This window comes from Nicotiana tomentosiformis, chromosome 6 (assembly GCF_000390325.3).
Source record: "Nicotiana tomentosiformis chromosome 6, ASM39032v3, whole genome shotgun sequence".
In the NCBI taxonomy this organism is placed as follows: Eukaryota; Viridiplantae; Streptophyta; class Magnoliopsida; order Solanales; family Solanaceae; genus Nicotiana; species Nicotiana tomentosiformis.
Window position 1 is genome coordinate 149,717,425 of NC_090817.1, and position 23,966 is coordinate 149,741,390.

The 23,966-nt window shown below is 38.7% G+C and overlaps 4 protein-coding genes across 4 annotated transcripts; all 4 read right to left on the minus strand.

Annotated features, from left to right (window-relative positions):
* Positions 1 to 10,522: 10,522 nt before the first annotated feature.
* LOC138894926 (uncharacterized) lies at positions 10,523 to 10,989 on the minus strand. The gene is made up of 2 exons (XM_070179665.1): positions 10,613 to 10,989; positions 10,523 to 10,526 (listed from the first exon to the last, which is right to left on the minus strand). The coding sequence occupies exons 1-2, from the start codon at positions 10,987 to 10,989 to the stop codon at positions 10,523 to 10,525; spliced, it is 381 nt and encodes a 126-aa protein (XP_070035766.1).
* A 2,181-nt stretch (positions 10,990 to 13,170) lies between these two features.
* On the minus strand, positions 13,171 to 13,698 carry LOC138894927 (uncharacterized). The gene has a single exon (XM_070179666.1). It carries the CDS (start codon positions 13,696 to 13,698, stop codon positions 13,171 to 13,173), a length of 528 nt encoding a protein of 175 aa, XP_070035767.1.
* A 5,187-nt stretch (positions 13,699 to 18,885) lies between these two features.
* LOC138894928 (uncharacterized) lies at positions 18,886 to 20,803 on the minus strand. Its single transcript, XM_070179667.1, has 5 exons — positions 20,176 to 20,803; positions 19,811 to 19,962; positions 19,564 to 19,708; positions 19,312 to 19,464; positions 18,886 to 19,136 (listed from the first exon to the last, which is right to left on the minus strand). Exons 1-5 carry the CDS (start codon positions 20,801 to 20,803, stop codon positions 18,886 to 18,888), a joined length of 1,329 nt encoding a protein of 442 aa, XP_070035768.1.
* Positions 20,804 to 21,313: 510 nt separating this feature from the next.
* Positions 21,314 to 22,519, minus strand: LOC138894929 (uncharacterized). Its single transcript, XM_070179668.1, has 3 exons — positions 21,950 to 22,519; positions 21,691 to 21,768; positions 21,314 to 21,583 (listed from the first exon to the last, which is right to left on the minus strand). The coding sequence occupies exons 1-3, from the start codon at positions 22,517 to 22,519 to the stop codon at positions 21,314 to 21,316; spliced, it is 918 nt and encodes a 305-aa protein (XP_070035769.1).
* Between the last annotated feature and the right edge of the window lie 1,447 nt (positions 22,520 to 23,966).

Sequence of the window (23,966 nt, forward strand, 5' to 3'; positions counted from 1 at the left end):
GTTCAAGATTTTCCTTTATTCTTTACCGATTTTTGATTGATACTCTTCCCTTTCTCGTGTTTGACCAATATTTTCCTTATTTCTGTTTAACCCGCTGTATTTCCCTATTTTTACTTTTATTTGCCCTAAGACTGACTTTAATTGATTTTCGTATGATATTTTCCTTATTCCCTGTTCAATCTATTGTATTCCCTTATTTTAAGTGTTATTTGCATGTTAGTTTTCCTAATTCTTCGTTTAATTTACTGAACTTCCTATTCTATGTATTATTTGCCCTAAATTGACTCTAATTGATTATGGCATGCCATATTTTCCTTATTCTGTGTTTAATTTACCGTGTTTCCTTATTTTATGTGTTAAATCTGCTACTATATAAACCTCTCCCCTAAAACCCCTTGAACAGACCTTTTGAATCTGCTAATCCCTGCTACTGTTCTCACTACTCTCATCTCTCACTCACTCACTCACTCACTCACTCACTGTTACACTCGAACACTCTCTAAAATCATTGAATTCGGGGCCGGCTGAAAGCTAAGGCCATTAAATAACCTCCTCCGGTGCAAGCACTGCTCGGAGCCCATTCTCGAGGCTCTTGTGAACTCTGAAGCATTGGGGACTTGGGGGTTTTGCTATTACGCTCTTTACTCTTTTGATCCTGCTACTGATTAGTGTTTTAAACCTTTGCAATGTTCAATTTCTTTCTTTCTTTCTGCATATGTATTTGAATTACATGAGCATGATAACGTTCAATACTCTGATGTCATTCTGTGATAAGTAAATGCATGGGATAGTTTACTGTTGTGTTATGCTAATACGATTTCTTCACTATAATTTACATTTTGTAATTTTTTATCTTCTGAAATGGGTTATATACCATTTAGCATCTTAGTATGTTTAGTTTTGAACTTCAATGAAAGTCTATATTTGATATGAGCCTCACTACTGTGATTGTATGTTGTTAGTTACAAAATTTCTTCATACTTTGTTTTGGGTGCTACCATAACTCTATGGGAACCATCCCCACTTGAATGAATCTTTTAGTGCTAAGTCCTGTGTATACTGGATTGCCCTTTGTGTATTGGTCCCAACTCTATGGAATGCTGCTTTAAGCATGTTTCATGCTGTCTTGATTTTTAAGAGATAAATACTCTATTTTTCTATTAACTATGACTTTGCTCCTATGCTAATATGTTTTCCACATGCCTTGGTTCATTTGCTACCCTATCCTTTCTGTGATTATCACAATATATGTCCCTCCATCATGTCTAAATACTGATTAATATGGAATTAGGTTAGATTTAACTTAATTTGGATCTTTAGGTTTCAACTAGTTCAATTTCATGCATCTATACATGATAACCTATGTATGTCTGCAAACCTGTTTTCTTCTCCTAAGTCCTATGAGGTTGTCTATGTGGTACTTTGCTATGTAAACCTTGCTGAACCTACTTGCCTGCTTGACCAATTGTACTGTATGCACAATTTGGTATATTACTTGATTTTTGTCCACTCTCCATACTTGCTACTCTGATATTCTAAATTCCAATTCTTAGCCGGCTGAAAGCCAAGCCTATCTAGGTTCCATTGTTGGCCTCCCTAGTGTGAGCACTGCTTGGGGTCCAATTGAGGCCTTTGTCAACTCTGACACACTAGGGCTTGGTCCTAGTCATTCTCTCAACCTCCAAAACTATCCCTAATACTCTACTTCCCTGTCATGTACTCTATATCTATATTGGTTGTTCCAAGTGGTGAAACACTTGGTGCTATGGATAATTGAATTGGTATGGGCTCTTCTATGGACCCATGATCGTGTATTGAACGTGGATCTTTGTTGAAGGCCCAGTAAGGCTGGGTATTTAGTTATTTTATTTGGGCCTGCTGTGGGCCTATTATTACTGTTATGTAACACTGTTACTTTTACTCATTATTGGTCCTGTAATAATCTTTGTATAAACAATTGAGATTGTTAGTAAAAGGAAATGGGGTAGATTTTAATATTTACATGCGATGGGTAGATAACATGCCTATAGGACTTAATGATATATTTGCTATATATGTCGTTCACTGTATATGCACACTATAGAAATCATGCCATTAGGAGAAGCACACACTTGCACTACTTGTCTACTAGCAAAGCATGAACTCAACTGCTTCAATTATCCTTGTTGCTACATGTTGTTAGAAAACCTGCCCATAGGAAATAAATACCGTTGAACTTCCCTTTAATTTGCATTGCTGCAACATATCTACTAGAGATCATGCCTATAGGACTCTAATCATTTCATTTGTTATTGCATCACATTGTTCACCTAGTAAACCTGCCTATAAGGTTAAAGTATAACAATAAAAATCAGGTTCCCAAGTGCTAATCGTTAGAATCCTGTCTATAGGATACCACTGTTCACCTTAATAACTGTTAATGATGCCCCCTCTCAACATTGTTCATCGCTCTCTTAGGCCATTATCAAGGGCATGAGTAATTCTGGGTTTCTCTCGATAGATTCTACTATATTTGTTACATAATCACCTAGGCACAACATCTACAGGACTAATAACTATGAACAACACTGGTTCCTAAAACTGCTTGCATGCCTTGATGCCTTATCACATAGAAATCATGTCTATAGGGATTTAAGTTCCTTAATTCTGAACTGCCTAACATGAAAAACTTGTTTTGTGTGCATTTATTGTTTAAGTGTGGAGGCTAACTTGAGCCCTTAACTGCCCATATATGAGGTTTAATGTGCTTTTTTTATGTTGCTTAGTTTTAACATTTCTGAGCAGCCTAAGTGAGGTCTAGAACCACCCAAAATAGAGGTCCAATACCTCCTGGACCATAGGTATGGTACGGGTAGTGCACGCATAAGGTACGACTTATAATTGAATTAGTGCGCTTTAGGTAACAACTTTAACATAGTAATCGGGTAGCAGGAGATGATAGTCTGTGCCCTCTGAATAATATGAGTAATACCCCCTCCTCTTTATACGTTGTTATTAGATCTAAATAGTTGTATCTCTATATTCGTACTAAGGTCTATATTAATCATGTTGTAATAAAGTTCTTTGACTTCTGAATTCCCTTTGTTTACTTGATCACCTAGCTTAATCGTAATCCACATAATCTTAAGTTCGGCCGGGACCCATAGTTGTGGACCTCGAAGAGTTCCTAACACCTTCTCTTTGACGTAACTTGAGCCCTTACCCGATCTTTGGTGGCGTTGACTAGTCAAATAGAGTTATCTGCATAATAGGTGCCCTAATGCACCTCAAAATCATTAGGTGGCAACTCTTCTCTTTTAATACCCATTTAAAATAATTGTCACACATCGAAGCCTGCTTTCGCTAGAAAAACGGGGCCGCGAGAAACATGACGATCTCTAAGAAACCCAACTCTACACTCTCGTTTAATTCCATATTGAGTTGGGATGATTATGCACATCTCGTTAATTTCTAGACATCCGTAGGATAATTTACCAACACCAGCATATTGTAGTCCTTCGATTACATTCATGTGATCTACTTCTGCCTCTGTGAATTTGACTAAAGGTTGGTCATTCAAGAACAAAGCTCGTCTTATTGGAATGGGCTGGACTGAAAATTGAGCAGTGATGTTCACTGGAGCATTGATTGTACTGGGTTTCAATACTTTTGAGTAATCTTGAGGCTGGGGATTGGTATTTGTGGCTGTATTTGTTTAGGTGTTGGTTGGGGGGGGTGGGTGACCAGCTGGAATAGATGGCTAGCCGCCGGCCATGGTGGCCATTAGAGCTCAAATCGCTAGATTTTTGCGATGAATAGTGGCTCGCATGCTACTATTCACGGCACTATAGCAGGTGGCTCTTGAGAGAAATAATTCTAGGGGGTATGGGTTTTTTTTTATTTTGGCAAATTATACTACTAGGCATGTATAGTAGCTATTTTATTAATAATAAAAGTAAAAAGAAACCACAACGGAAAAGTACTAGTAAGGGGCTAGTAACAGTAGTGTTGCCTCTATGTATTGGCTATATAATCACTCCTCTGCGCCTCCATTGCATTAAGATGGCAGCCTCATGTAGAGGATCATGGTGTAGCTGCACGCAAAATTCTCACGAGGGCATATAATCTCATAGCCGCTTGGACCTTCCCAAAGGCATAGGAATATATCACACACATACTAGGCTAGACCTTACCTTACAATCCTATTGAGGCATAATAACCTCATATACTAGCCAACATGAAGAAAATACAAACTGGAAATAACTAAGTACTGTATGATCATCACAGAGTTTATAACATACTCTGTGATGATATTACAAATGATGATGCTTAAAAAATGATAAAATAAAACAAGGTAAAAAATTATGTCTTGCCCCTCTTTCTTCAACGTTGTGCACTCTTCAATTTGTATCTCATTGGTTTCTTCTTCCACTATCTTCAAATATTCTTCAAACTTCATCATTTCTTTTTTGATCTATTGGACCTTGTGGAGGTGGTTGGGACAACTGCCTTTTGTTTTGCACTTCTCATTGGAGGTTTCCTAATGACAACCTCTTGTGTTACCTTGCCGTCTCTCAAGAAAATGCAGGTATGAATTCTTTATACTCTTCTGCTTGGCCAGCCCATGTTTTATGACCTACCATGTTATTTGATTCTTGTTGATTGTTACATGTTGACAGTAGTTGCTATCCAGAATCAACTTCTCGCTCACCATAAGACTCCATCGATTGCGAAGGGATCTCATGAACGGAGGTATTCAATGTAACCAATGGGGCGTTAATTTTTTGAATGGTATGCAGCAACATAGCTGCGTTTGAGTCCATTATCATTTTATTCAAATCTGGATTGCAGATATGTACTGTTGGTATTGATGTTACTGTACTTGTAGCTACCACTGCTTTTGGATTGTCAACAAGAATAATGTCTTTTGAGACATTAGTTGGAGCTGCTGTATTTTTTGAGATCTGGTTCTATTTTGCACTGTGTGTTGCCTTTGAATGACTGTTTCTTGAGGCTGCCTCATGTTGAAGCTGCTGCACTTTTTTCCCAACATCATCCACAACTGGATCAAATTGCAATGCCCAGTCCTCTGCCTTCAAATCAGTTTGTTGCGCATCAGAAACATTATTTGGAGTTTGTTTAGCGTGTTCAAGCATTCTCTTAGAACATTTATTAGCATTATTTTGCAATACACTAACACCTTCCAGTTCTTGTCCCTTCTTCTGTACATTAGAATCTATAGAAGATGATGTTATTTCAGCAAGATCATCTGCAGCTACAGTTTTAACACTCCCAGGTACAACTAGAAAAGTAGAAACACTGTGTGCAACATTGTCCTCCCAATTCGAACTAGTATTAGCTAGTCCCTTCCCAGTTTGTTGTGGCTCATCATCCAATTGTTGTTCATCATTTTCAAACTCATTCATAGTATGCTCACCCTCGTTCGACAAAGCATCAAAATAGTTTGAAATCCCAATGGCTGTTGTTGGTACAATCTGCAATTGAAGGCCTGGGGATTGCTTCTTGCTAGGTGATCTAGTTACCCCTGTCCATTTGTTACTCTTTGTATGCGATTTGCTTGGAGTTGTAGATGAATGCATTGGAGTGTCAATAACCTGCCATGAACCTTTATCCTGATCAGGCACTTGGGTGGTTTGATTCACAGATCTTCTCAAACAAACATTTGGGGTCGAAATCCCATGTGCTGCCTGCTCTATTCCAGCTGAACATTGTACTTTTTTAGCCTCTACATTCCCCACATTATACCCTGTGTAGGCTGCATTCTTCGATCCCATCACACCCAAAGTAACAGTAGGTTTAACATCACCTGCTGTTGGCAATGCAAAAGTATCCTCCTGCCTTGAAAGCACAGCCTTACTTATCAATTCCTTAGGACCTGTAGAAACTACATACTCCAATTCCATAACATCTACATTTATAGGAGTATCCCCTGCTAGCTTTTGAACTGCAGTAGTGTATGCCACAATAGTCTCATGTTGAGACAGAGTTGTAGATGCTTGTTGCATTATAGTTTGTCCAACTGATGCAAATCGACCAAGCTCCTTACCATCCCACACAACAACATTAGTAACCACTGGCACACTGTCAATCACAGTATTAGCAGTTGCACCCATAGCCATAGTGTTATCAACTGTAACATTCAAGGGAGCAGTCGTATCCAGGTTTGACACCACAGTAGCCGATGGATGTCTATGTACTGAAGGAATAGCTAGAATAGGTAAACTCTTCTCAACAACAATAGCCTGATGCAACCTTGCCAGAACTGTAGAAGTAGGTACATCAAAATTTGGCTTAGATCAATCCTTCTCAGTAGGAACTGCAGCAATTTTAGGTTGCTCAAAAATATGCCCAGCATCTAAACCTTGAACAGTGATTGAAACAATCTTAGAAGTTGTATCAACCACCATTTGCTGCAATATCTGCCCTGCACTTGCACCATTTATCTGTCGTCTTTCATTGATAATTTGTTGCAAATCCCCTTGAAACTTCTGCACAGTGGCTTGATCCTCGCATTCCTCTGCTTTCTCATTCAGAGCACTATCATGATTCCTTGTCAAAATTAAGCGACACATGCTTTCACCATGCCCTTGATGTTTGTAACAAGTGCAGTAGAGAGGCATGTTATCATATACAATCTGCTGAACTGTTTCAACTATTTTCCCAGTGCAGTCATTCAAGAATTGCAATTTTATTTCCTTTGGATGTTTGGCTACTAAATCTAGGATAACTCTTACCCTAGCTATATTAGGTAGTGTCTTTGTCACCTTATCGATTGCAATTGGTTTCCCAGCAGTAGCTGCTATGGACACTAGAGCTCTTCTGGCAAATAGGTCCGGCGATAAATTAGGAAGCAAAATCCACACTACAGCCATTGAGATCTCCTCTTTAGGATTGAAATCATGTGTCCATGGAAATATTCTAAGTTGATGTTCTTCCCCATTGCATGTAGATAATTTACTGATCTCGATAAAGCTATAACAAAATCATCATATTGATCAAAACAAACCAAAAGTTGCCGACGAGCCAGTAAACCTATCAAGCAGTTGCCCTTTACGCCAAAGTGCTTAGGCAGTAGATTTTTCCATATCTTCAAATCTGGTGCAGATTGATTAACTTTGATGACAATGGCCTAGTGTAATCCTTCTACCCTTGCAAATTCTTTTCGGTCCTCCATAGAAAACTTTAGAGTTGGAGTTCCATGTATAAGCTCAATTGGATTTAGCTTCATTTTTGTTGGATTTTGGACTGACCTGTTTGTCGTTACCCTTGTGGCATATGAAGCAATGGGATTTGGGTTAGAATTAGTATTTCCCACAGCTAAAGGATTGGGAGAAAGCTGCTCGTCCATGGCAGGCTTGAAATTACTCAAATCATCATTCTTAGAGCTCATTATTCCTACAATGAAATCGCCTGATTTTTGTCCGAGAGATAGCTCTTGATGTGGAGAACAAATCCTATGGCTTTGAATTGCAAAATCTGAACCAAAATCATGCTGGAAACTTTTAGCAGTTCCATTTCGAGTTCTTGCTACAGTAACCATGTCACCCAAATACAGATGTGCAGAATCTAGGTTTAAATTTAAGGGAGCGCCAAGCTAGGTTATTTACGCCTTTGGATTGTGCATTTTTGGGGAGTGGTCCGTCAGCTTTTCACCACCGGACGATGGCACAGTGGCCATTACTACGCTGTCCCATTACTATTCAACCCTAATCGCATGAGAGAGAAGAGAGTATTTTGGGGTCACTCTTGGCTTTTTTATTTTTTTTAGCAAATATACTACTAGGTTATTCACCTAGTAGCTGTTATATATAACAAATCCCAAATTGGGTAAAACTTACAAAATGTTCAACTGAACTACAAACAACAACACGACAAGGAAATCCAATGGCTATTGCTACCAAATACAATGTAGCAGTAGCGTAATGAAATATGGAAAAAATAAAGCTAGTAATTTGAAATGTCCAATTGTTGCCGACGACCATGAATGCACACACGAGTTGCCAATAATTTATTGTAGCACCTACAAATCTCTCACCAGACGCCATTTGTTGCAATCCAAAGGAGTAGGTATGTTTAAATCCAGTAGTTTTAAAGCAAAGCAGTTTGGACATTGTGAACTTGGGGCTGAAAAATTCCAGCATCATTGTTGATATATTGGAAATGAATTTTAGATGAATGCAAAATAGAGACAGTACTGCCTACTTGAGACATGAGGACAATATAGTATTTTTTTCATCTCCAGATTGAGCATGCATGCACCCTAATACCACTGGACAATGATATGACACTATACTGTAAATACTAAGAATAGATGCAGGCATCAGTTTTCCTTGTATTTCATGTGAATAGATATCCTCAATTTAATAGTCCATCACAACAATTCATACACCAAGAAGCTGATCATATTTGCAGCCATATATTTCTATGAATAAATGCAGCATAACCAAATCACAGCTAGTATATCTGTGTTGCTGAAGTGTTGTTACAGTAGTGTGTTGATCAACTACCATAATGAGCATTCTGGCACTGCATCAAATGTAGCTGCAACAATGATGTGTGGTAGATTGGTAGAGCAGCTTGATCATCCTTTGAAATGATGGTTTGTTGATGCAGTTGCAGAAGAATAAGTGTTGCAGCTGTAGCGTCAATGAACACTTTTGTATTTGTGCTGCTGAATACCAATTGCTATACTTCTTAGCTCCAATTGAACCTGGTACAAGTATATGAAATTGGTGACAGTTGCAGGATGTTGAGAAAAGAACTATTTGCAGATGCCTCAATACCCCGAGCTTATCTCTGGATCCTGCAAAATATAGCAAACAAGTTAGTAGGAAAGATTGTTCCCCCAGGTTCTTGTATGTTCTGGGGGATGTGAGGAAGGCTAGGTTGTGGATGAAGGAGGAATTCTGTTGGTGCTACATCTTCTTTGAATTCTTTATTTTGGAATAGTACAAGAGAGAAAGAGGAAGCAAAGGTGCATTGGTTGAAGCAGGTGATGGTAAGTAATAAGAGAGCACATTATTCTCCAAATAGTAGAGTAAATATAGCAGTTGCTAAAGCCATGTAGAGCAGTGTATTGATATCTTCCAAATTCGTGCACAGTTAATCCCTTCCAAATAATAGAGGCAGCTAAGATATGCCCTTTTGAAGTATTGATGTTGTACTTTGTTGACCAACAACCAGACTAAGCATGTTAACATGCTAATACCACTGGGAATTGACACAACAAGAGACAACCAGTCATTAACTTCAAAGCCAAAATTGTTGTGCATCAACAGTACTGTTCCATATTGTTGTGACTTCCAGGTTCTCAAACAGCTCCTGCTCGAGTCCTGCTTGATCTTTCTGATGAAATGTCTTCTGTTGATGTATTGTGAGATGCTCAGTTGCAGACTAAGTGTGAATGAGTAATTATGTGTTTTTGCTGAAAATACCATCACTTGTAGCAAAATGTCAATTTGATCCACTCCATGCAGATGAATTAAAGTTCTGAACCTATCTATGCAACTTGCAAAAAGTAACAAATAAGTTAGGAGTAAACATTCTGCTACCAGGTTCTTGTGTGTACTGGTAGCAGTGAATAATATTGGGTATTGAGTGTCGAGGTAATGATGTTAGTTGTGTCTTGTTGGTAATACCATTGGGAAGTAATTAGATTGCACACAACCATGTAGTATCTTCCAAACCACATTATCAGTAGTGCTGTTGTTGTAGTATAACTTAGTTGTCATGCTGGTGGAATTGAAGATGGTGTACTCACAGTAGCATTGAAGAACCATTTGCCAAGATACATTTGTATGATTTTGTGCACATGCAGAAGTAATAAGCCAATAAAGACTTGGTGAATTCCTTAATGAACTGCTGGATAGTATATTTCCAGTTGATGCTGTAGTAATAACAGTATGGTTCCAGTTGCTAAAACAAACATGTGGTAAACCCCGAATTTGTTTTGAGAAGCCCAAATACTGCCATACTTTTCCAGTAGTAAGGTACATTATGCACTTAGGAAACTGCAGTTTTGAATTGCACACTCCAATATTAATAGAATGTGACATGCGTACACAGTGCAACTTGATTTTCCTGTCAGCTGTTATGCTGCTGATGTAGCACACTGCTAGTTCTATCCCAAATATAACCTTATTTGTTTTTGTCGATGCTCTTATAAAGCACTGATGTTTCCTATCCCAGTAAATCATTGGCCCTATTGATACAACCATCGTCATCAAGTAGTTAAGCAGCAGTAGTCCAATTGGAAAATTGGCAAAACTCTGTCGAAAGCAGTCATCCAGCAGCAGGACTTCCATGCACACTACTTGTGTGTGTATGTGTAGCAAGTCAGTGCTTTGATAACTGAAGGTGAATCTGTGGGTAGTCATGGTAGGCATCATTATAAAAAAGTCAGACATGGACAATATTTTTGTTTCTTGCGACCCTAATCCTTAGATTAGTTATTTGACTCTTGTCTTGATTTATCAGTATCTTTCCAGTCTTAGGCAATTCATTGAATGATTGGAATTCTAATTTACCTGCAAATGAGAACATAATGTTAGCTAGAAAACCAGCCACGGTGTTTCCCTCCCTAAGTACATGTTTGAAAAGCGCATTGAATTACCCCTTCATTTGATTAATCTTCTTCACTTCTTTGCTGATGCACCAGGGCACCTCCCATTCTCCTTCAATGATTTTCTTCATAACCATTGAGTCAGTCTCAATGATTAGAGGATGAAAATCCATTTGAATACAATAAGAAGGTCCTTCCATTATTCCCCTCGCCTTCGCGACCATGTTAGTTGTATTCCCTATCTGTTCTACCTTTGCAAAGACCACATCTCCAACATAATTCCTCACACAAAAACCATACGAGATTGGTCCTGGATTTCCTCTAGAAGCACCATCAGTGTTGCACTTGAACCATCTCTCATTAGGAAGTTGCCAGGTAATTCTTTTGGTGATAACAACCAGTTTATAAGCTTCAAAAAACCTAATCATATCCGTCCAAAGAAGAGGTATACTTGGTAGCCAATGAAACCTTAGTTTAGCAAGATTATGAAGTGTATTATTAACCTCATGTACCACCCTTTTGACCGAAATTGTTCTGCCTCCATGCTTCATTGCGTTCCTCCTCTTCCAAATTTCCTAAGATATAGTTGCTGGTGCAGCCTGGAAAAGTGGCTTAAGTTTTGAACAACAGACAACATTTCACCAAGTTCTAATGACCTGGTGGATTTGTATCATGTTGTCCACGATTCCAGCAGCCTGTAAAAAATGCTTCCACACTTATGAGGCACTTGTGCTTGTAAGAAAAATATGTTTTAATGTTTCTTCTTGTGGTGGAAAGCAACACCAATATTTTGAAACAATTTGATATCCATCTTTCCTCCATAAGTCATTAGTTGGCACCTTGCTTCTCCATAATCTCCATAGGAAAAAAGAAATTTTGAAGGGTAATCCTTTTGTCCATATTGAATTATGATCCAGATTTGCTGCTTCTCTATGCCTGAAGATGTGCCATGCACTCCCAACTGTAAATTTACCCGATGGTGTTGATATCCATATAGGTGTGTCCCAACCGTCATCTGTATTTTCAAAGTGTACCTCTTGCCTGATGTGGTCGGTTATATCTGTTAGGAATGTTTTATCCAGTAGCTGATCATCCCAACCATTTTCTGTTCTTAAGTCTGACACTTTTTCTAACTCTTCATTGATGTCGAACTGTGGTGGTACCTGATGATATAGAGCTCCAATTCCAGTCCAATTTTCGTGCCAAACATTTGATGAACCCCTATTTAATTGCCACATGATTTCATGCTCGACCTCATCTCTTGCTTGTAACATTTTCCTCCAAATAAATGATCCCTCCCTGAATTGCACCATAGTAGGAATTTCCTTCTTGCAATATTTATTCCACATGAAATTTGACCACAATGACTTCGATGTTCTAAATTTTCACCACAACTTTACGAATAGTGACTTTGAGATATCAAACAACGATCTAAACCCCAATCCTCCTCAGTCGGGAAACATAAGTTTAGCCATTTTGACTAGTGCCTGCTTCTACCTTCGTCATTGGAACTCCAAAAGAATCTAGCGAACATTTTGCGTAAGTGTTCGATAACATTGTTTGGAGGATCCAACACCGAAAGTATGTGAGTAGGTAAACTCTGAAGCACGCAAGTTATAAGTGTTGCTTTGACCCCAAATGATAGTAGTTTCCCCTTGTAAGAGTGTAGTTTTGCCTTCACTTCTTTGTGAGATCATTGTAGTAATCTTTCCTTCTCCTTGTGTAAAACATTGGACAACCTAGGTAAGTAAACGGGAATGCTCCTTTATGGAAGCTAGTGATTGAACGAACTGACTCATGCAAATTCCTTGACATCTTTGTATGCATGTAGTAAGAGCTCTTTGACTTGTTAATCTACTGTCCAGTAATATGTTCATAATTTGTGAGCACGTCAACTACTTTCTTCAAAGAGTAAGGATCAGTAGATGAAAAGATTATAGTGTCATCTGCATAAGCCAAATGGTTTAATGAATCTGTCCATTTGGGCATTCCAAATCCTTTGAATTTCTTGTCTAAGAACAGATTGTTCAGTGATCTGGATAGTACTTCCGTAGACAAAATGAACAATGTAGGAGAAAGGGGGTCACCTTGTTTAACCCTTCTACTGGATTTGAAGAACACTGATGCTTGGCCATTGATTAGACATGAGTACCAGTTGTTGACCAATAGGTTCCCTATTATGTTGATGAAATACTCAGCAAACCCCATCTTCCTTAAAACATGTAGAAGATATTTCCAAGAAACCCTGTCGTAAGCCTTCGATATATCAAGCTTGATTACGACATTGGCTGGTTTCCCTCTCAACCTTATGTTGGTGATAATTTCTTGTGTCAGCAGAATATTTTCAAAAATACTCCTTCCTTTAACAAAGCCAGATTGGTTGGGTGAAATCAATGAGGGAAGTATCTTCTCTATTCCGTCATATAATACCCTTGATATTACCTTGTTGATGAAATTGCTTAGACTTATTAGTCGTAGGTCTGAGAATGTTTGAACTTGAGGTTTCTTAGACAGTAGAACAAGATTAATGTGTGTTAGGATTTTGGGAGTGGTGCCCCACCATAGAACTCTTGAAGCAACATGTAGATATCTTCCCCCACAATGTCCCATCATGTTTGGTAGAACAAGCCAATGAAACCATCTGGTCCACCTGCACTATCCCCAGACAGAGCAAAAATTGCATCCTTCACTTCATCGATTGTAGGATATTTGCACAACTCCAAATTTTGTTCAAGTGTCACCATAGTAGGTATATTGTTAAGCATTGCATAGTTAGTGGTATCCCCTGTTTGTGTAAACTGGTTGCTGTAGAACTCCAGTGCAACATTTGCCATAAGTTCCTGTGTTTCAAGCCAATTACTATCTGCGCCCTGTATCTTTTTGAGGTTCAATTTCTGCCTCTTGCCGTTTACATGTTTGTGAAAGAACCTTGTGTTTCTATCCCCTTCAGCAAACCAGTTCATTCTTGCCTTTTGTTTCCAGTATTGTTCTTCAATGCTCAGGTATTTTTTCAGTTCTGCCTGTGCTTGTTGAAGTACAATTCTGTTGGCAGATGTTAGTTCCTCCTCAAATAGCATTTCCTTGACTCTGACAATATCCTCCCTAATAGCCAACTGCTTAAAGATGTCTCCAAACATAGCTTTACTTCCTTGTGAAAGGGCAGATTTCACTTTCTTTAATTTTTGTTTGAACATCAAGAAAGGATCCCCAATAAAATCTGCCAACCAGTTTTGCTTGACTACTTAATTGAAAGTGTCATGCTTTGTCCAGAAATTAAGGAACTTAAAATGTTCAACAAATTACATAGCTTCCTGCCCACAGCTCATCAGCATAGGAGCTTGATCTGATCATGTCTGTATCAGATGTTCTACTTCTATATTTGGGAAGAGTTTCTTGAAAGATAGATTGACAAAGATCCTATCAAGTCGCTTGAAGATGCATTGTTCATCTGGTCTACCATTCCACCATGTGAATGGACTTCCCTTGTAGCCAATGTTAAACAACTCACAAGAGTTTACACCAAAGGCAAAGTCTTCATATTCAGGTGGGTGCACTAGTAGTCCTCCTATCTTTTCATCTTCATGTAAGACGATATTGAAATCTCCTCCAACGACCCAAGGCATATCCATATCACTAGCCAAGTAATATAAATAGTCCCACAGTTCCAGCCTTTCAAGTGAAGAATATTTTGTGTATACAAAGGTCATGATGATGTGGCTTGGTATATCCTGATGAAATACCTTGATAGTAACCTGCTGCTCGGTGTCCATAATTAATTCCCATTCTACAACAACATCAAAGAAAAGCCATATTTTACCATTGATGTTTGACATAACAACTTCCATTCCTAATCTCCTTTTGTAAGTTTGAATGTGCTTATAGTTCTGGAAAGGTTCCATCAGTGCAATCACCATAAAACTATGTTCTATTTTCATATTGATCACTCTTTGAAAAGCCTGATGTATATTGACTGAACTTATATTCCAAATTAGGGACTTTATCATCATTTAGTATGAGAGGCTGCCCTTCTTGGCAAGATTCTTTTGGTTGTTGTATGTCTTTGTGTTGACCTTGCTTTCTTGCTTTTTACCTGTTTTATCCCCAGCCCTAGGGGATAAATCTGCTTCCCTTGCTACTGCCCTGAAGTTCCCAGTTGTGGATTCATCATCACCTTCTTCGTCAAATTGTTTGATGCCAACCTTTGCTGGCTGCATGATAACTGGTGCAACATTATGAGTTACAATATCATACAGAACATGTAGAGGTGTTTGTAAAGGAAAATTGAGCTCAATTTGAAAGGGTTGTCCAGTATCTGCATCACATGGACTGGGAATTGGGTCTGCAGTGCTTCCATGATGGAGTATCATAGAATTATGAGTCTCATATACATTTTATTTCTTTAGGAATAAGGAGTTTTGATCTCCATCTTTCGATCAGTGCTGTAACATTCTGAATTGCAACTCATCTGTAGATTCCAAGCAATGATGGACTGTTGCACTATGTTGCATTACTGCTATTTTAGTTGATTGCTTATTCTTGTCACCATTATTTTTAAGCTATGAAGATAAGTTATCTTATGAAATGTCTGCATCATTATTATGGATGTGCTCTCCAGCTAACAAAGCAACCAGTGAATGTTCAGTAGGGAGAGGGGTTTCTCCAGGGACAGTGTTGACAACAATTTTATTGTTTACATGGTATGATTGTTCTCTCTGTGTGTTGCACCTTTCATCTCCATGTCTTGTAGTTGTGTTTGTATCTGCTCTGAACTTTGAATCCTGGCAGGTATCACTCCATATTTGTTTATCAATTCTTGTTGCTGCAGTTGATGTTGGAGATTCCAAACAATTCTGAGAGGGTATCTCATGACATAAGTGATTCATTGGTATATTAAGAGGTTCCTTTTGTGTTACAAAAGTCTCGCGAACTCAGTCCACTGTCCTCACATTTGGTGATGTTCCCCTTTTTCCTGCAGCAACTATTGTAGGACTTTTACTAACCCCAGCAGAATCATTGGGTGTGTTCTTTATACATCCAGAACCTTTAATGTTGGAGCTTCAATTGTCGACATTCCTGGCCTTCTCAATATGCTCATTCATATTTGATTCCATTATTTTTTGCACTTGTTGTTGAGGAACTTTCTTGTCCCTTAGATCTTTATTAGTGCTTGATGTAGCACATTTTCCTGTTTCCAGAATTGGTTGTTGTTGAAGTCTATTTTGACAGGCAGAAATGTTGGATTTGTTTTCCCTTCTAAGGTTAGCAGTTGCATCAGTAATCCCATGCAATGAGTGAGAAGAACTGACACCATTTGGATTCCCAGATTTCTGAGATCTCTGTATTTCCTGAGCAGTTTTTAGTTCCCCATTTACTGTAATTGCTGTGATTGGGGGATCTACACTGGGATGTTGTACACTGTCTATAGCATGTTGTGGGGTAGTGTGATAATTTTGCTTTGTCCTTGAAATCTGATGTGGCTTAGAAACCTGTGCATCAACTACTTGTTGAGTTGGCAAATTATACTACTAGGCATGTTGCCTAGTAGATATTTTATATATATTTCGAAAAATTCTCTGCGTCGTACTCAACAAGTAACACATTGGTATATTTACTGATGCTGGTTATCTACGCACAGTTACACTGCCTCCCAGTGGTACTAGCATGTTACCATGCTCAGTCTCGGGGTGGTCTAATGGTGTGAGGAGAATCAAACACGACAAGTAAAATTATGCTGCTTACAGTGTACACATCAAATTGAGTGGTGCATAGAGAAAATGCTATATCAGTTCTGCACATATTACTTGCGATGTGGAGGTGCACCATCACTTAGTGGTATTTGCATGGTTATACTGTGGAAAAATGTTACCTGCAACAGTTGGCGTATTATACTTCGTCAATCTCTGACTACCCATACGTACAAACACTACTGGGTTAGCCTTTCTCAAGCTCACACACGAGGAAGGCTACTACTGTTACATCATTTTGTTGTTGCTATTCAACTATCTATTATAGAGATGGGAACCTCTATAGTAGGCTTATAGATGTGAACAACCCAAAGAGAAAAAGTCTGTCGTCTACCACCACAGGCCAGTCTGATGAGCCAGCTGTGGTAGTTGTGGAGGCAGTTGATGTTCCATCCAATTCGGCCGAACCTTCCTCTAGTGCCGCAACTATGCCTCCACCATCATCCACATCCCCTTTTACAGCTCCTGCCATAGTTACCACTTCGGCTTTGAAGCCGGTGCCCATGCCTACTGCTCCCCTTTTCTGCGCTGAGAGTCTCCCAGACATTGGCAAGCCTCAACAACTGGATGCAGATAACAACTCCAAAGCTGTCTGACTTATCCAATGCTGTTGCAGCACAGTTTACTGTTCATGCACCTCCGTTTCCCCCGACAGTTGAGGAGACATTGAAGAAGATCCTAGAGAACCAGAACACCATCATGACTACCTTGGTACAACACGGGTCTATAATCGAAGAGCTTGGCAAAGAAGTAAAGAAGATGAGAAAGTACTAGGCCAGTAAGAAGTCAGTGGACAAGCTCCAGAGGTAGGTGACCAAGCTTGCTGCAGCCGTAGATATCCCTTTTGACATGTTGATCGACCCACACCCTTCAGTCCCAGCTCCTGCAGCACCATCAGAACCAGTGGCACCATCTGGCCAGTCTGAGGAGCCAGACTTTGCTGTCGACACTGCCGAGGCAGTGCGTCAGAAGTTCACCAATCAGGCATGATGCCTAGTAGTTTTTATATTAATAGTAAATAGAAAAACCACAAAGGAAGAGTACAATTAAAGGAACAAAAGCATTAGTAGTCTTGCTGCTATGCCTTTGATATATAATCATCCATCTGCGCCTCCAATGCCCTTACGCAACCTCAAAAGGCTGCTGGCATAGTCTCACGAAGGCGAATGATCTCATAGCCTTATGGATATTTTCCAAAGTCATAGGACATGAGCAAGCACATACTGCGCTAAACCTTACTTACAATTCCTACTGAGGCATTATTAACCTCAACTATTAACCAGAATGTAAAAAATATGAAGAAGAATGAACTAAGTACTTTATGATCATCATTGGGTTTCTTTTTTGGCATATTATACTACTAGGCATATTTCCTAGTAGATATTTTATATATATTTCGAAAAATTAAACAAAACAAAACAGTGTCGAGTTTTACAAAGTTAACATAAAAAAATAAAAATTGCAAGTTACATATCTCCTATTATCAAAGTTGAATGATGAACTCGACAATGATATTACATATTAAGTTCTAGAAATAACTGGAAAGTAAGATTAAAACTGGCCATGGCGCAGCCCATGTGTATCTCTCTGTTGGTGTGACTCTATATAGGAACTGCTTGATTGCTTTACCGCCCTGTATTTCGATTTTCTAGCTTCTTGTTATTTGTCAAAGTTTTGGAAAATATCAGCCATAACCTGTGGCTGAACAAGGCAGCCTTCTCTTGTAACTCCATTGCTTTGACTGTTTAAATGCCTGGGCATCCTTCTCTTGTAATCCAGTTGTTGCGGGTACATACTGTACATGATGTCAGTGGTAAAAATGACCTTCAATTCCATGTTAATGCCTTCCTTTAGTTTCCTTGCATTGTATTTTGTTGTCCAACACAGTAACTGTACTGCAGTTCAAGTACACGTGAGTTGTTTTCCAAAGTTGTTGTTTGCTTCCCAGTTGATTCCTAGAGTACATGTACTTTGTACAATAAAATGTAACCTTAAATAACTGAGTTCTGAGATACCAAAATTGCGTGTTTGAGTAACAGTTTTTGTACGATACTGCCCTGTTCTTCGCAAAACTAGTAATGTTATTCCTATCAATGATCTCTCTTTATGGTAATTAGCAAGAATTTCTGATACGACCCATGGACGTTGAAGCAACGAGATTGACATGTTCATATTTTCTGTTCTTGCAAAAAAGAAAACAATGTTAGTGTTAAAAGGATATCCATATGCTCTCCTCCTCAAGGAGTTGATCATAAAGATAGACTGATCTCCAGTAAATACTTCCATCTCCTTCATCCCCCCCATTGAACCTGCCTATTACTTGTGTCTGCATCTCTAGTTTCGTGCAACCTTAATCCTTAAGTATGGGCACTGTAGTTTGTCACTATTGACAATTCTACGACCTTGCACATCAAGCTCAGCAAAAGAATGAGCTTCGATATCTCCCTTATCAAGGGTGTAATTTGCCAAATGGTCGGCCAAGCAATTGCCCTCTCTCATAATATGTGATACCCTCATATTACACCTTGTCATTATAGAAGTTATTTCTTCACCTTGTTCAGCAACAACCCATGGAACAACCTATATTCCTTTAATGACTTTCTTCAGCAGTAGCGAGTCTGTTTGTATCAGAATGTTCACATATCCCTGCTCCTCACAGTACCTTAGTGCCTCCTTAATTTCCAAAGCTTCTACCTCATTATTGGTTGAATCCTGTATACCTTTCCCAGAAGCAAAAATTATATCTCCTTGCGCATCTCTCAATGCAAAACCAATGGAGCTTCTTCCTGGATTACCTCTTGACGCTCCGTCTATATTTACTTTAATCCATCCTATTGGAGGTAGCTCCCAAAGTACTTTAGTTACCTTCAATGTTGGTGTGTATCGCTCCATCATGTTAAGTAGGTCCGACCATTTGTGAGGTACGGTTGACAATGAAGGTTTCCTTACCATAACAAGTGATTGTATTGTGGTAGATATCTAGTAAATGACTCTGCAAATTGTTACCGACTCTCCATGTTTGTAACTGTTTCTTCTCTTCCATAACTCCCATGTAATAATAGAAGGTAGTGCTTGAAAAATGGGTTGCAATCTTGGGATGGTCTTTAATGTCCAGCATTTCACAATCACCTGATGCAAAGTTATCTTCTCTATTAATACCTGTTGCAGTTAAGAATTAAGTCCATACCTTGTTTGCTGCATATGATTTATAAAAGAGATGCGTCAGTGTTTCTTCATCTGGTTGTGTACAACACCAACGTCGCGATGGCATTAAATACCCTAGCTTCCTCATGTAGTCATCAAGTGGTAGTTTTGCTCTCCACAACTTCCACATAAAGAAAGAGATTTTAAAAGGCAGACCTTTCACCCATATCTTCTCAAATGCAGTTGCTGGATCATTTCTCTTTCTCAAAAAATCCCAAGCTGACTTTACAGAAAAGTTTCCTCTAGTTTCTAGACTCTAAAAAGGCTTATCGAGGGCATCTTGTATTCCTGGAGGCTTTACTGTTTCTATAATGTGCATGGCATATTCCTCAGGTAGAATTTCAATCAGTTTGTTTGCATCCCATGCTCCCCCATCGACCATATCATACACATTATTAACAGATTCGTCAACTACAAAATCTTGAGGAATAAGGAAGTATAAAGCTCCAAGCCCTGTCCAGTTTTCATACCAAAAGCGTGATGATCCCATCTTAGGATGCCAACCAATTTGATGTTCAATGATGTCGCGACATTCAAGCATCCTTCCCCAAACATGTGAACCCTCTCTCCAAGGCACAACAATTGGGTTAAGTTTCTTACAGTATTTCTGACTCGTGAAGGAACTCTATAAACTTGGTTTTATCCGAAAATTCCACCATAACTTACAAAATAATGCTTTAGTAATATCGTGTAGTGACCTAAACCCAGCCCCTCCTTCATCATAAGGTCGACACAAAGTGTCCCAAGAAGCCCAGTGCCTGCTCCTACCACCAATAGAGCTACTCCAAAAATATTGAGCGAACATCCTGTGCAACTTATTAATGACATAAGGTGGTGGATTCACAGCTGGCAAGAGATGGATGGGCATGCTCTGTAACACATGCTTGATCAAAATAGCCCTACCACTAGTAGATAATAATTTACCTTTCCATGAGTGCAATTTGTCCATGACTTTTTTGATCAAAGCGTCAAAAAAATCTATCTTTCTTCTTGTGTAAAATATTAGACAACCAAGGTAAGTGAAAGGGAATTCTTGGCTGCCAATGCCTGTAATTCTTTCCACCGTATGCACAACCTCTATTGGAGCAGATTCGTGCATATATAGTGCTGACTTTGTTTTGTTGATCAGCTGCCTAGAGGCAAATTCATACTCTGTTAAAGTTTCAACCAGTTGTAGCGATCTCGCGTCTGAGGATAGAAATATAATTGTGTCATCTGCATAAGTGATGGTTGATTTTAGGGCTCCATTTGGGCATTCCAAAACCACAAAAGAACAAGTTCGAGTGTAGCGCATTTAAACCTCTTGACAGAGCTTCTGCTCCAAGAATAAATAAGGTAGGGGATAATGGATCGTCTTGTTTGATACCTCTAGTTGATTTAAAAAATCCAAATGGTTGTTGATTGATTAAGATGGAGTACCAATTGTTGGAGATGATTCCGCAAATCAAGCCTATAAACCTCTCATTAAATCCCATTTTCCTTAGAACCTTGGTTAAGAATAGCCAGCAAAGTCTATCATAAGCTTTCATCATATCTAACTTGATCACGATATTAGGCCCTGTTTTTGTCCTCAATCGAATGTCCGTTATTATCTCTTGCATTTACAAAATATTTTTGACAATAATTCTCCCTTTAACAAAACCTGATTGCTCATCTGAAATAAGACCAGGAAGTAGTCCAACAAGCCTTTCGTGAAGTACTCTTGAAATTATTTTGTTGATAAAATTGCTGAGACTTATGGGTCTCATATCTGAGAATGTGACGACCTCCTTTTTCTTTGGTATTAAAACTACATTTGTGTGAGTCACAAATCTAGGCAACTCATGCCCATTAAAGAAAGCCTTAACACTTCAAATACGTCGTCCCCATTAATATCCCAACATATATGAAAGAAACATCCTGTAAACCCATCAGGTCCGGCTGCACTATTACCATTCCGTCCATAAACTGCCTGTTTTAATTCTTCTTTTGTAGGTTGCTTCAGCAAATTGTTATTTTGATCCATGGTTACTATCTTGGGCACATGATCAATGATCCCAAATGAAGTAGGAACTTTGTCTTCACTAAATTGTGACTGGAAAACATGTACAACTTTATTAGCTATAGCCTCATTATCTTCGATCAACTCCCAGTATTGTTTTGAATTCCATTTAATTGTAATCTTTTCCTCCTACCAGTAACTTGAGCATGAAAAAACTTTGTATTTCTATCACCATCTTTAAACCAAGCCATTCCTGATTTTTGCTTCCAGAATTCTTCCTGCAATGTCAGATATTTAATCAGTTCAGCCTGCACTCTTTGAAGCCTTTCTTGATTTTGTTTGGTTGGGTTCACCTCAAATTAGACCTCGGCTACAGTGACAACCTCTTCCAAACTTCCAATTTTTTTTAAATATATCACCATATGTAGCCCTACTCCAATATGATAGAGCTTTCTTTACCTTCTTGAGTTTATGATTAAAAAGAGTGTAGGGAGTTGCTTCAAAGTTAGCCTTCCAGTTTTCCTTGACGGCAGCTTTGAATGTAGGATGTTTAGTCCAAAAGTTAAGAAATCTAAAAGATTTCTTAATTGGAGCTATGTTTGGCGTGCTAGTCAGCAATAAAGGGCTGTGGTCAGACCCTATCTTTGAGAGATGCGTGACCTGCAGTCCAGGAAATTGCTGTTGGAATTCAATATTGGCCAGGCACCTGTCCAAACGCTTGAAAATACAATCTTCTTCGGCACGCCCATTCCACCATGTATAAATGATGCCCTTAAAACCAAGATCAAACAGGTTGCAAAAATTCACACAGTGTCTAAAGTCCAAAACCTCATTCAGATGCACAGGTAGTCCTCCAAATTTTTCTTCATCATCCCATATCAAATTAAAATCCCCCCCGACTAGCCATGGAAGAGACATGTATCTTACAAGAGAGTACATTATGTCCCAAAGCTCAATGTGTTCAGTTGCATCGCATTTTGCATAAACCAATGTAAGAATAAACTCCTTGTTATCTTCACTGTTAAGCATATGCTCTAGATCGAACAAAATACTAACCTTATATGCTTGATCAATGAATGCTCAAATCTTATTTGATACATTTCCAAATGCTTGAGCAATTCCAATTTTTCTTCTATATTTCTCTAACTATCTAGTTGGATGCATTGGCTCCATTAATCCTATGAATTGAAAGTGGTGTTGCCTATGCATTAAAATGGTCCTTTCAAAGGCTTTCTTCGTGTTAACTGATCGTACATTCCAAATAAGCACATTCATTGCAACAAATTTGATTTTGAGATTGCCTTCTCGTTTGTACACCTACCCGTTGCAAAATATTAATATCCTTCTATTGCTTCCTTCTCCCCTTGCCAATGGATTTCCCTTTCTCAATCTGCCTTGGTGAAATATCTCCTTGCCTGGCTATGTTTATAAAGTTTTGTGTGGTGGATTCTTCATCTAAATCTTTCCCTTTAGATTCCAGATTTCCCTGGTCTTCATCTTGTTGAAATTGTGCAACAATCTATGTTTTGACAGGTTTTTGACTCAAAGAAGAGTTCGCTTATTCCCGTATATTCTGGAAAGCCTTCGTGGTGACATATTTAAAGCTACCACTATCATCAGGTGGTTTTTTTATTAATCCTAACTCCCCTTTTTCATTAGAGATAAAATCCCTTTCCTTCTGTATGTCATCAGCTTTGTTTGTGCATCCAAAAGTAGTGACTTTGTTGATAGTGTCAGCTACACTCTCTTGAATATCAGTCATTGCAGGTTTCCCAACCAAATTGTTTTAATCAATGCCGTTAGCTGGTTTGTGCAGCTCCACACCCTCGGTATCCTCTGCTTTTTCATGATCATTACAATCCTTCCCTAACTTGTTTTGTTGCTGCACTTATACACCATTAACACTTTGCTCTTCAACTTGTTGTTCTTGATCCTCTAGAGGACCTTCTTCTTAACTTTCAAAACCAAATCCTCCTTCTTCCGAATCTTCTTCAGCTTGATCACATCACAACTTACTAGTGACCAATTGCGTTCTGTCAGCTGCATTGTTCAAGTCACCTGTTGCAGCTGAATCAATAGTTTGTGAAGGAATTTCTTTGCACGATTGATTTGTGCTAACACCTTGCCCAAAAGTTCTATTTACCCATTGTGTTATTGATTCCTTTTGCAGTCCTGCCTTACTCCCTTGGGCACTAGGATTGAAAGTAGGGGATTTATGGTTAAGCTTCGTGGTCGTCAACCTAATGTCTTGTTTCCTTGTCAAATTAATATAATTCTCAGCCACCTTCTGAACTTCTCTTGTATCTTCCATCATTGTCATTTGTCTTGTCTACTCAATGTCTTCCATTCCCTCTTGAAGTACTGCAAATTTATTTGCAACTGTCATAGCCCCAGTTGTAGTTGCACTTGCTGCATCAGTTATTGCCTCGAACAGAGCAAGTTCTTTACCAGAACTGTCTTTGTCTTTGTTATTATT

Excerpts from the sequence above, each read along its gene's own strand:
- LOC138894926 (XM_070179665.1), bottom strand. The coding sequence starts at position 10,989 with ATGATTAGGTTTTTTGAAGCTTATAAACTGGTTGTTATCACCAAAAGA.
- LOC138894927 (XM_070179666.1), bottom strand. The coding sequence starts at position 13,698 with ATGTTTGGAGACATCTTTAAGCAGTTGGCTATTAGGGAGGATATTGTC.
- LOC138894928 (XM_070179667.1), bottom strand. The coding sequence starts at position 20,803 with ATGCGCTACACTCGAACTTGTTCTTTTGTGGTTTTGGAATGCCCAAAT. Across the intron at positions 19,963-20,175 it reads TATTACTAAAGCATTATTTT|GGCTTGGAGCTTTATACTTC; the intron begins GTAAGTTATGGT and ends AAAACTGGACAG. Across the intron at positions 19,465-19,563 it reads GTATTTAATGCCATCGCGAC|GTATTAATAGAGAAGATAAC; the intron begins GTTGGTGTTGTA and ends TAACTGCAACAG.
- LOC138894929 (XM_070179668.1), bottom strand. The coding sequence starts at position 22,519 with ATGCTTAACAGTGAAGATAACAAGGAGTTTATTCTTACATTGGTTTAT. Across the intron at positions 21,769-21,949 it reads TTAATCATAAACTCAAGAAG|GAAGAATTCTGGAAGCAAAA; the intron begins GTAAAGAAAGCT and ends CTGACATTGCAG. Across the intron at positions 21,584-21,690 it reads CAAAGTTTTTTCATGCTCAA|TCACAATTTAGTGAAGACAA; the intron begins GTTACTGGTAGG and ends CATGTTTTCCAG.